The sequence below is a fragment of the Phodopus roborovskii genome, unplaced genomic scaffold (assembly GCF_943737965.1).
Source record: "Phodopus roborovskii unplaced genomic scaffold, PHOROB, whole genome shotgun sequence".
NCBI classification, from domain to species: domain Eukaryota; kingdom Metazoa; phylum Chordata; class Mammalia; order Rodentia; family Cricetidae; genus Phodopus; species Phodopus roborovskii.
This window is the reverse complement of record NW_026126480.1, coordinates 52,780,578-52,793,182: the sequence shown is the minus strand read 5'-3', so window position 1 is coordinate 52,793,182 and position 12,605 is coordinate 52,780,578. Positions and strand designations below refer to the sequence as shown.

The 12,605-nt window shown below is 48.4% G+C and overlaps 1 protein-coding gene across 1 annotated transcript in view; it reads left to right on the top strand.

Moving 5' to 3' along the window:
• The window catches only part of Lrp5 (LDL receptor related protein 5), a 100,225-nt gene that overhangs the window by 75,457 nt on the left and 12,163 nt on the right, over positions 1-12,605 (top strand). The window contains exons 14-18 of the mRNA XM_051193516.1: positions 1,183-1,391; positions 2,526-2,716; positions 4,349-4,558; positions 8,719-8,844; positions 12,014-12,250. Coding sequence (XP_051049473.1) covers positions 1,183-1,391; positions 2,526-2,716; positions 4,349-4,558; positions 8,719-8,844; positions 12,014-12,250 — 973 coding nt within the window. The remainder of the gene's footprint in view (positions 1-1,182; positions 1,392-2,525; positions 2,717-4,348; positions 4,559-8,718; positions 8,845-12,013; positions 12,251-12,605) is intronic.

Sequence of the window (12,605 nt, the reverse complement as noted above, 5' to 3'; positions counted from 1 at the left end):
CCCGCCCCCATCTCTGTTGGTAGTGAAAATGAGTGGCTGGCACATTAACCCCAGGCTGGGCTAGTGGCTCCAGGCTATTATCTCCTTGACAGTTATCTTGTATACTAACTCATGCCTGTAGCTGCCCTGCAAGAAAACTCCATGGTACAAATCTCCTGAAAGCCCCTGTGACTCTCAGAACCACCTGCCCACTCCTCTTGCCTTACCTAGACACTTTCCTTCAGGCCTGCATCCTTCCTGTGTCTGTCTACCCTGTTTCCTTGGCTGCCCCCAGGTACCACTCTACCTGCACCTCTGCCTACCCATCGCTTGTTGCATACATACTCTTGCCATAGTTCACCCTGCCTACCCAACTAGCCCCGGCACCTAACCCTCTGCCCCTTGCCTGACTCTACAGCCTAGGTCCCTTCTCCATAGGATGCAGTGCAGTGAAAAGAGAGGTAGCCTTCTGGTCTCCATTCCTACTACTCTGGCTCCTATTTTTCTGAATTAAAAGAACAAGGTTTGAGCATCCATAGCCAAGAACCTGAGTCCTAAACAGTGGGAATGAAGGGAAAGAGGTTGGATTTCAGGTCCTGCGTCATGTCTGTCTAGTTGACAACCTGCCAGGGTCCTCTGGTGGCTTCCCCCTAGGGGCTTGGAGTCCCAAGTCCTGCTGGAGCTCTTCTTGGTTGTCCTGTGCGTTCTTTCCTCCCACCCTTCCTCCCTCCCTCCCTCCCTCCCTCCCTCCCTCCATCCCTCCCTCCATCCCTCCCTTCCTTTTTTATTTTTAGACCTGGATTCTCTCTGTAGCCTTGACTGTCCTGGAACTCACTTTGTAGACTAGGCTGGCCTTGATCTTACAGAGATTCTGCGTCTACCCCCTGAGTGATGTGATTAGAGGTGTGTGCCACCATTGCCCAGCTGTTCTGTGAATTTTAAAGTGGGCACACCATTAAGATCAAAGTTGAGGGCCACCGGGATGTTTCAATGGATAAAGGTGCTTGAAGTAATGCTTGGTGGATGACCTGAGTTTAAATCCTAGGACTCCATGTGTATACTGTGAAATGTGTGTGCATACATGTACACGAACAAAGTCAAACAAATGTTTTTAAAGAGCCATGTCTGGAGGACATGGGTTCACTGGGTTCACTGTGTATGACAGTGTGGTGCATTCTTGGTCTGCTTCCTTCCCTCCCACAGCCCTCCATGCTGACCTCTCCCAGCCAAAGTTTGAGTCCAGACAGGCAGCCACACGATCTCAGTATTGACATCTACAGCCGGACACTCTTCTGGACCTGTGAGGCCACCAACACCATCAATGTCCACCGACTGGATGGGGATGCCATGGGAGTGGTGCTTCGAGGGGACCGTGACAAGCCAAGGGCCATTGCCGTCAATGCTGAGCGAGGGTAGGTGGCCCAGTGTGGGCAGGCACTGGAGTCAGGGCTGCATCCTGCGCAGGCATGCAGTCACTCACTGGCCCCTGTGGACTTGTGGTGCTAGCCTCTTGGGGCTAGGCAGTGTTTCAGCATTGTACTGCATGAGCAGAGCGTCAAGTCTGGATGGGGGTGGGTGTGGCAGAACTCTGGGGATGTGAGCCCTGCTGCATGGCCTTGCATCTGTAATCTGTCCAAGTTAATCTTTGGGACTGCACAATCTCCCTGGATCCTACCTGTTGGTCCTTGGGGTGCTGGTTTGGGAGTGGGCACTGGGATAGGAGCCCATGAAGCTAAGGACAATCTGAGCTTGTTAAGTCTCAGGCAGGAACTTGATGGCCTTTAAGTCCTACAGGACTGACATGTAAAGCCAGTGTTACCTGTGAGGTTCCTGATGAGGGCTAGGATGCCAGAGTTCAAATCCTGACTCCTGCACTTAACTGCCCCATGGCTGTGGGCAGGTGATGCAGTTCCTCATAGTCTTGATCTCCTTTTCTGTGACTGTGAGGAAGATGGTGTAAGTATTTCAGCCTACAAGTGGAGCCCTAGTTGTTGGAGGACAGCTGTTTAGGAGCTGATGGAGCACCCTCTGAGGAGATGGGCATGGGGATGCTGTTTGGCAGTTGTGCAGGGACGTAGACAAATGTCCGGTGGCTATGGCATTTATCCACTTACTGTCTCAGAGCCCAAAGGTCCACAGTCCCTGTATTTCCGTGGCCCCCTTCCTTTGATGCAATGGGGGACGCTCTCTCAGCTGTGGTGGTTGCAGGTGTTCCTTGACCTGTCCCATCATTCCACACTTCCCCTCTGACCACGCTGCCTTTCTGTGCTCTGTGGCCATCTCTATTTCTCATCAGCAGCCTCTCACTGGATTTGGAGCCCACCCTCCCACATCAGGATTTCATCTCAATCCTCATATTTGCAAAGATGATTACATCCTGATTTCCAGGGTGGCATGAATTTCAGGGACATTATTCCCTACATGAGGTGTGGCTCATCAGCCTCTAGGACCAACCGTGAGAGGCTGGGCTGGTGCTAGGGATGAGCAGGCAGTGGGAGCTTCCCCACTTGCTCTGTATCCATTGCTTCCATGCACTGTTTCCACAGGTACATGTACTTCACCAACATGCAAGACCATGCAGCCAAGATTGAACGGGCCTCCCTGGATGGCACAGAGCGTGAGGTTCTCTTCACCACGGGCCTCATCCGTCCTGTAGCTCTTGTAGTGGACAATGCGCTGGGAAAGCTCTTCTGGGTGGACGCAGATCTAAAGCGTATTGAAAGCTGTGATCTTTCAGGTATGCATCCTAGATGCCTCTAGTCATTGAAGCCTCTGTCAGCAGCCTGTAGGCGTGACCCTCCCATGAGCCCTCAATTTTCCTTGCTACCAGTAGGGGTAACAGTTGCCACCTTATCCTGCGCCCGCTGTGAGCCTGGCATTGTGCTACAGCTCTCTATATTTGTGCATATTCCTGACACCATGGAAGCCTGGATGTGAGCCCTGGACTGAGGAGAAACAGGGTTCAGTACTTAGGGGGCTGGATCCATGTAAATTTTCATCTAATAAAAGCTGTGTGACTGGGTGGTGGCTCAGAGGATAAAGAGCTTGCTATGGAACATAAGGGTCTAAACTCTGATCCCCTCACCTATGTAAAAAGCCAGGGACTGTGGCACATGCCTGGGATCCCATTGTTGGGAAGGAAGACACAGGAGGATCCATTGAGCTTTCTGGCCAGCCAGTCTAGCCACATTAGTAAGCTCTAGTTTCAATAAGAGATCCTGTCTCAAAAAATAAGGGAGAGAGCCAGCCAGATGACTCAGAGGGCAAAGGCCCCTGCCACCAAGTGTGACAGGAGTTTGATCCTCAGGAACCACATGGTGAAGGTGAGAGCTGACTCCTTCAACATGTTGTCTTCAGTGGCATGTACCCCCCACACACACACACAGACACATATACATATACTCACATAAATGTAATAAAATATCAGGGGCTTAAGAGATGGTTCAGTGGTTAAGAGCACTGGCTCTTCCAGAGGACCTGAGTTTAGTTCTCAACACTGACATGACAGCTCACAACTATCTGTAAGTCCAGTTCTAGGAGATCCAATGCTCTCTTCTGGCTTCCTCTGGACACTGTAGGCTTTTGGCACACAGACACACATGCAAGGAAAGCACCCATATGCATAAAATAAAAATAAATATTTTTAAAAAGTTGGGTGTAGGGCTAGAGAGGTGCCCCAGTGGTTTAGAGTACTTACTGTTCTTCTAGAGTGACCCGGATTCTATTTGTAGCATCCCAGTGCAATTCATAACTGTAACTCCAAGATTTAACCTTACACAGACATACATACAGACAAAACACTAATGCACATACAAATAAAATAAATTATTTAAAAAAAAAGAAAGCTGGGTGTGGTGGTGCACAACTTTTAATCCCAGCATTTGGGAGACAGAAGTAGGTGGATCTCTGTGAGTTTGAGGCCAGCTGGTTCTCCATGAACAGCTTCAGGATAACAAGGGCTATATAGAGAGGCCCTGTCTCAATACACAGCAAACACATAAACAAACAAACAAGTTAATGCCATAAGGAAATAAATGAGATGTAGAAATGATTGAGACTTCTGACCTCACATGCATTTAGACATGTATACACATACTTCCTCCACACAAATACCACACACACACACACCATTGATGGGGACAGGAAGCACCATGCTTACAGAGGCCAGTGACCGTGAGGTATGGTCTGAACTCTAGGCCAGCCCTTGTGGGAGCAGTCTGCTTCCATGGTCTCTGCCCCAGCTCCCAGCTCTGGAGAATACAGAAAACCCCCAGTTTCCCTGCTGGCCCTCTCTTTAATATTCTCCTGAGCCCCGTGGGTCTGACTCTTCACTCAGCTGCCTCTCATGGAGTCTTTGTGCTACCCATAGGGGCCAACCGCCTGACCCTGGAAGATGCCAACATCGTGCAGCCAGTGGGTCTGACAGTGCTGGGCAGGCACCTCTACTGGATCGACCGCCAGCAGCAGATGATTGAACGTGTGGAGAAGACCACTGGGGACAAACGGACTCGGGTTCAGGGCCGTGTCACCCACCTGACAGGCATCCACGCTGTGGAGGAAGTCAGCCTGGAGGAATTCTGTATGTGAGAGGGGAAAACATTTGTGGTAGGGTCCCTTAGGGGAGGGTGACACTTCTTAGGGACTATTGAATCATCCCTGCTGAAGTCAGATGGGCTGCTGGTGCAAGAACCATGTGCCCAAAGAGGTTATGGGTTCAGCACTAAAGGCCAGTCTGTGTCCAGGTATTCTCAGCAGTCATTTTTGTACTGCTGTACAGAAGTCCAAGCTCTTTTTTTGTTTGTTTGTTTAATTCTTCTGTCTGTCTATCTAACATCTACCTACCTGGCAATCCCATCCTATCCATCTATCATCATCTGTCTATATCTATCGTCTATCTATTTACTTTTAAGATAGAGTCTCTACAGGTACCCCAGGCTAGCCTGGAATTCTTGACAGTCCTCCAGCCACAACCTCCTAAGTGTTGGGATTCTCTGAGCTGTGTTTGTGTGTGCATATGCATGCGTGCATTTGGCTGTGTTGCTCTTGGGCCTGTGGTGAGGCAGTGGGCATCATGGCAATAATTGTGTGATGAAGCTTGGAATGCAAACGGAGGGAGAGATGACTTCCCACTGTCTCCTTTGAAGACATACTCCCAGTGACCCAAAGATCCCCCACTAGGTTGCAGCTGTGTTGTTTTTCGTCCTTGGGATTAAATTCAGGTCTCTCATGCATGCTGCTCAAGTGTTCTACCCTTGAGCTACATCTCTGGCTAGGTCCCACTCTTTAAAGGTTTTGCTGCCTCTCAGTACTTGCCTCCATGGCAGGAGTCTACCTCTCTTAGGAAGCACAAGTCCCTGGGTTCCAATTAAAGACAAGAAGAGAAAGGAGCCTTCTGGCTGCTCCACAGACTGGCACAAGGCCTTTGTGAGGTGCTTATCCAAACATTGCAGCTCTTATCAGCTGTTCAAATCCCTGATTTCCCATTTTCCCCCAGGAGCACACTTTGCTTTCTCGGGTTCAGACCTGGGGCTGCCCCTCCATGTTGCTGTTCCTCAATGTGATTCAGGCCCTTGGTGCTAAGCAGGTCTGTACCTGGAGCCCTTCCAATCTCCTGGTCATCCCTGTCCATAAAATTTTGTTTTATTCTATGTATGTATGGTTTGTGTAGGAATGGAAACATGCCTGCCATGGAGCATGTGCTGGTCAGAGAACAACTTTGTGGAGTTGAGTCTCTCTTTCCTCCCTTATGTGGGCAGCCTAGATTCTTTTCCTGTTGCTGTGATAAACACCATGACTAAAAGCACCTAGAGAAGAAAAGGGTGTGTTTGCCTGACAGGTCCCAGTCCCTCATTGAAGGACATCAGGGAGGAACTCAAGGCAGATACTGAGGCAGATGCATGGAGGCGCACTACTTAGTGGCTTGTTCCCATGGCTTGCTTAGCCTGCTTTCTTATACCATCTAGGACCCACTGCCCAGGATGGGCCTTCCTGTATCATTCAGTAATCAAGAAAGTACCCCCTGAGACGTGCCCACAGGCTAATCTGTTAGAAGCAGTTCTTAACTGAGGTCCCTTCCCTCTTCAAATGACTCTGGGTTTTGTCAAATTGACAAAAAGCTAGCCAGCACAGGGGGTTCCAAGAGTTGGACTCAGGTCACCAAGCTTGAACAGCTAGTTCCTTCACCTTGGGGCCATCTCTCTGGCCTATCAAGATTTTTTTAAGGGCCGGAGAGATGGCTCAGAGGTTGAGAGCACTGGTTGTTCTTCCAGAGGTTATGAGTTCAATTCCCAGCAACTACATGGTGGCTCAACAGTCATATGTAATGAGATCTGATGCCCTCTTCTAGAGTGCAGGCATACATGGAGACAGAATATTGTACACATAATAAAATTTTTTTAAACAGACATTTAAGTAAGTTTCTGGTGTGTGTTGGGTGACATTGATAGTTAGCCCTCGATGCAGGCATGGCATGGCAGCACATCTCATGTGCTAGCTCACAGTATTTCTACTGTGTGAGGAGGAGAGTGGCCTATTGACCATGTTCATTTGCCCCTCTCATGCAGCTTGGGTTGAGGCCAGAGCCCTTGACTTGGTCATCTGTCGTTTCTGTTGCTCAACCCTATAGGTTGAGAGTCCATAACCAGAATGTGTAGAATAAAATATGGAATACAGGTGCTTTGGGGAGTGGGGCAGTTAAGCAATTTGTTCAAAGCTTCATTGAGCTCTGAAGCAGGGAATTATCCACCTGCCTTGGCTATCAGCAGATTTTCTGCCCTCTGGGTCATTGGGGTCCTGGAGAAGTGAGCTCTGGGTAAATTGCTGCTGCCCAGTCTGTGTATCTGAAGATATATGGAAGAACATCTGTAGTCTCGCCAGGCGCACTGGTGCATACTTATAAGCCCAGCACTCAGGAGGCTAAGGCAGGAGGATTGAAGCAATTTTGAGGTCAACCTAGTTTAGATATTGAGTTCCTCCAGGCTAGCCAGGGATACATAGCGAGATCCTGTCTCCATAAATAAAGCCAACAGGATACCTTCATTCTCCTTGCTTCTTGAAAAGTCATAGGCTCCTAGATGTCATGGGCCTTCAGAATGACCATGGTGTAGTTGGAATGGTGACAGCCAGGTACTGGCCATAGCTCCATATAGCTGAGGGGACAGAAGAACCAGGTACCTTTAGCGAGCCAGGGTAAGGACTGAGGATGTCCTTGTGGAGACTTAGCATGGGGTGTCTCAGGTAAGGAGGGCAAGGAATTTTCAGGTGAGCTCTCCTTCATGGGTGCGGACCACCCAACATGATTTCTTATGAGATTCTATGGCCAAAATCATGTCTGAGCCCTGGAGCAAAGCCACAGAGTGAAGACTGACAGAATGGAGTAGCTAGCTACAGGAAACAGGCTGCCTGGGGAAGTGAAAATTATTTGCTTTGTGGTATTTAATAAAGTAGGCTTGCTGACCTCTGCTGTAAACTGAGACTGTCTCAGTTTTATAATTGCACTGTCCTGGCCTGGCATCTAGAGGCACATGCCTGCAATCTTGGTCCTCAGGATGCTGAGGCAGGAGAAGCTAGAATTAGTGCCCAGCCTGGGATATATAGTAAGACCTTTTTAAGAGAAAGGGGAATGGGGAGACTAGAGAGATAATTACTATGTAAGAGCACTTGCTGTGCAAGCATGAGGTTCTGAGTTCAAATCCCCTTAGCACTACATAAAAAATCTCAGTATGATCTATAGCCTCAGCTCTCTGGGAGAGGGGGTCATGGAGTATTGTAGGGGTCAGCCTAGCTCCAGGTTCAGTGAGAGACTGTGCTTCAAGGAAATGAGGCAGAAAATGATGGGGCAGCCAGCATCCTTTTGTTGGCCTGTGTGTGTGTGTGTTTGTGTATATGTGTGTTTCTGTGTTTGTACAGATATGTAAATCCCCCCTACACATGCACACACACCACACACATGAAACAAAGCAAAAACCTAAGCTCTGAGCTAGGGATGGGGCTATAGCTCAGTTGGTAAAGGGTGCCCAGGATACACGAAGTTCTGAATTCAATCCCAGAGTTCTGCACCAACCCTTCTTCTGTCGTTGGGTTTAAAGCACTCTATCACCACAATGACCTTCTCCTGAGATTTCTTACCTGTTACATCTTTTCAAAGGCTCTGCTTTCAGTTAAGTTCATGCTTATGGGTCATAGGGGTCAGGACATGGACACATCCACTGTAATAGCAGACAGTGTAGAGCCATGGTGGGAATGGAGCTGGTGTAGGTCTAGGTAGACAGTCTGGGTATACTGTTGTTCAAAGTCTGCAACTGGGTTGATCTCAGTGCTGGCAACATGACAGCTGTGTGTTCATAGTATAATACTGCTGCCAGACTCCATTTATTTAAGAAAAAAAGTAGTTTTTATTTTCTGTGCATTGACATTTTGCCTGCATGTGTGCCTATCTGTGTGAGGGTGTTGGGCCTCCTTGAACTGGAGTTATAGCCAGTAGTGAGCTACCATGTGGGTGCTGGGAATTGAACCCTGTGTCCTATGGAATAGCAGCAGTGCTCTTAACCACTAAGCTATCTCTCCAGCCCTGAGACTCGGTTTTTATATCAGTTTCCATGTGAGTATTGATCAGCTGGGCTCCTGAAGGCATCAGTGAGATAGTCTTCAGTAGGAGTCTAGCTTTCACCTTCTGCACATGATGAACTCTGAGCAGGAAGGGAGTACCTGACCTTACTCCATTCTGCTTTGTCTGTACAGCAGCCCATCCGTGTGCTCGAGACAATGGTGGCTGCTCTCACATCTGCATCGCCAAGGGTGATGGAACACCTCGTTGCTCGTGCCCAGTCCACCTCGTGCTCCTGCAGAACTTGCTGACCTGTGGTGGTGAGTGAGACCTTGATGCCTTCTGTTGGGACTTTAAATAGGGAACCACTTCACTGCCCTGCATGCTTTAAGATGACATTCCCTATGGCATCTAATCTCCAAAGCAGTCATGTCTTTACTTAGAGTCCCCCACCTTTTAACATTTTTAGGTGTGCTTTTCCTGCATCTCATAGATATTAATGCATTGTATTTTAGTTTTCAGATAGTCCAGGTGTGTGGGTGTTTATCTCTGTGTGTGAACATGTACTGTGGAGCCAAGGGTTGATCTGAGCTATTATTCCCACCTTGCCTGTCCAGTCACCCCAGAGGCCCTCCACTTTCTGCATCTCCAGCACTGGGTGGCTTGTGCCATTGTACCTGCTTTTTTACGCTGGGTGCTAGCTAGAATTGAACTCAGGTCTCAGGCTTGTGTGGTGTGTATTGATCTCCACTCCAGTAGCTGAAATATTTTTTAAAAATCTTGAGAGGCAACTTCTTTGGCCATGTGTTGTTTAAAAGTTGTGAGGTGTTGGCTCAATGGTAAGTATTCTTGCCGGAAGGATTTGTTTGGTCTCTAGATAGTTAGGAATGTCTCAGCTATCTCTGCTTTAATTTCTACTCTAATTGCACTGGGGTACAAGAGCTTTCCTTGTGGGGTTTCTGTTCTTTAAATGTATTGAAGTGTCCTTTATGGCCATCAAATTTTCTGGGCTTTGTCTTGGTGTTTTATGTGCCCTTGAGGAGAATGGGTATTCTGCTGTTGTCAGGTGGAATCTTCTAGAAAGATATATTAGCTCCAGTTGATTGATAGTACTAGTCAGTTATCTGCATCCTTTCTGACCACCCTAGTTCACTGTCAGTTACTGACAGGATTTTTTTTTTTTTTTTTTTTTTTTTTTTTCAAGAAAGTGTTTCTCTGTATAACAACCCTAGCTGTCCTGAAACTCACTGTGTAGACCAGGCTGGCTTCAAATTCACAGAGTTTCGCCTACCTCTGTCCCCGCTCCCGGGGGTTGGGGGGTTGTAAGTGGGTTTAAGACCAAAGACATGTGCTACCCCCGCCCAGTGATTGTTGGCTCTTATGACTGATTTTTAAATATATTTTCTGTACATAAGTGTTCACCTGCATTTATGTCTATGTACCAAATACCTACAGTGTCCATGGGGGCCAGAAGAGGTTATCATATCCCACGGTCCTGGAGTTACAAGCAGTTGTGAGCTTCCAGATGGGTGTCGGGAACTGAACCAGTTCTTCTGCAAAAGCAGCTAGAGCCTTGAACTGTTCCTAAAGCCTCTCTAGTAACAGATCTGTGCTTCTGGCCTTTCTCCTTCCCCTCTCTTTATTCCCCTGGGGCTATGTGGTTGTGATGGTGGCATGTCATCAAGAATCAAGTCAAGGAAAACCTGGGTTCAAATCTTGGACTCTGACTTCTAAGATGAATGACCTTCAGATGGACACTTACCTTCTGGAGCCTCTATTTCCCCTTCTGTGAGACTGAGAGCATCTTCCTGGCAGGCTTGATTGCTTTAAGTAATAGATGACTTGTGGAGAATAATAAAAAAGTGGTAGTCTTCAATGTCACCATGATGAATCCTGCCTCTGGGGTTTCCTTCCTCTCTTCTATGACCTGGGAACCCCAGATGGTCAGGGCTGCATTCAACTGTGATTGTCCTCCGTGAGCTTTTGGGGGGTGGGGGTCAGGCTTCATCCTTGGCCACAATCTCACCTTGTACACTGTGGGCTTTGGCTGAGCACATAGACTCTTAATGGCTCGTCTTGCACCTGGCAGACTGACTGTGGCCCCAGGAGCTCAGGGAACGGCCTGGCATCTCTTACACTGCCTGACAAGCCAAACCCTAGAGTTTGGCCAAGAGCAGAGAGACATTTTGTGTTTGTCCACTCTCTTCTGGTGACTTACACAGACTTGTGTTCTGAAAATGTTGCTGTGTGGCTCCCGTGGATACCTGAGCCTCCCTGCCTAGGGCAGTGGCAATGTACCCAGGCCTGACTCTCCACTTGGGAGCATGTGCCCCTCTGTCACTAACCCACTATAAGACTTCAAATCCCTTCTTCTGGTTTGTTTTTTAGAGACAGTGTCTCTCTCCCACAGTCCATATTGTCTTTGAGCTTTCGATGTAGTCAAAGTTAACCTTGAACTCCAGATCCTTTTCCATCTCCCAAGGGCTATGATTATAGGCACATGCCTTTACACTCAGCTTGACTGATGTGTGTCTTCTACACAGGCACTTTGCAATCTTCTGTGGCCACTTGTCTGATCACAGAATGCAGGGTTTGCTGAGATTCTCAAATGTGAGCCCTGTGGCTCACAAGAGTCAGGCAGGCAGGGCGGGCCCTAAAATGCTTCATGGTTTCAGCAGTAGCACAGCCCATTACTCCCTGTGTGGGCTGCCCTAGCCATGTGCCTTCTCTTCCCCATGGCCCTGGCATGTGGCACGTGGGTGTAGAGAGGAGGAGATAGAGGCTTCTAGAAGGAAGAAACTTCTAGGGTCTCCCACCCTGTTTTACTGTGTTGGATGCCTTAGTTATCTAAATCAAAATTCCTAGTTAGTCGATGAACTTTATCATAGAAAAGATATGTGGGGGCTCAGTGGGTAAGAACCCTTGTTCTGCAAGCAAGAATCCCTGAGTTCATCACCAGCAGCCATTTCAAAACATGTGTGGCACCTGTAACCCTAGTGCTATGAGGAGAGAAGTATCACTAGAGTTTCTGTTTGCCAGCCTAGCTCAAGGTTCAGTGAGAGACCTTGTTTCAAAGGAATAAAGTGAAGGGCTAGAGAGATGGTTCAGTGGTTAAGAGCATTGGAGGCTCTTCCGGACGTTCTGAGTTTAATTCCCAGCAACCATATGATGACTCACAAAGGAATAAGGTGGAGAGTGGTTTAGAAGGAAGCTATCATGTCTGCATAGGCGCATGCACCACACACACACAAAGAAAAAGAAAATGCCTTGAGGATATAGCTCAGTTGGTAGAGCACATGCACAAGGGCCTGGGTTCAGTCTGTAGCATAGTGCATGGTGCATACCTGTAACCCCAGTACTCAGGAGGTAAAGGCAAGAGGATCAGAAGTTCAACCTAATACAAGAAAGCCTGTCCCAAAGCTTCCTGCAGTTGTGTGGTTGGTTCTCTGGGTTGTGCATGTATGACTGTGGTCTCCTTCCCTCCTCCAGAGCCTCCTACCTGCTCCCCTGATCAGTTTGCATGTGCCACTGGTGAGATTGACTGCATCCCTGGAGCCTGGCGCTGTGATGGCTTCCCCGAGTGTGCCGACCAGAGCGATGAGGAAGGCTGCCCAGTGTGCTCTTCCTCCCAGTTCCCCTGCGCCCGAGGCCAGTGTGTGGACCTGCGTCTGCGCTGCGATGGCGAGGCCGACTGCCAGGATCGCTCTGATGAAGCTAACTGTGATGGTAAGGCCCTGCCAAAGCCATTTGTCCTTCCCTCTTGTACACCAAACATGAGGCTCCATCTTGCCCTTCTCAAGTAGGGGTGCTAGAAACAGCTAATAGGAAGGTCTGCTTGATAGAAATAAAGGAAGTGAGTTTTAGGCACACCCTGAAGAAATGCTGCATCCTACTGGTAGTTGACTTAAAGACAGGCTGAGACTCACATTTCCACATTTGGTAGTGATTCCTACAGAAACTCAAGGTAAATCCAGTAGTCAGCTAGGTATTGCCATGGCTCTCACCCTGTTACAGTCTCATCTTCAAAGGCAGTATTGTGCAGCTTTGTGCCATCTGTGGGACAATGCTGGCCACCTGGGCC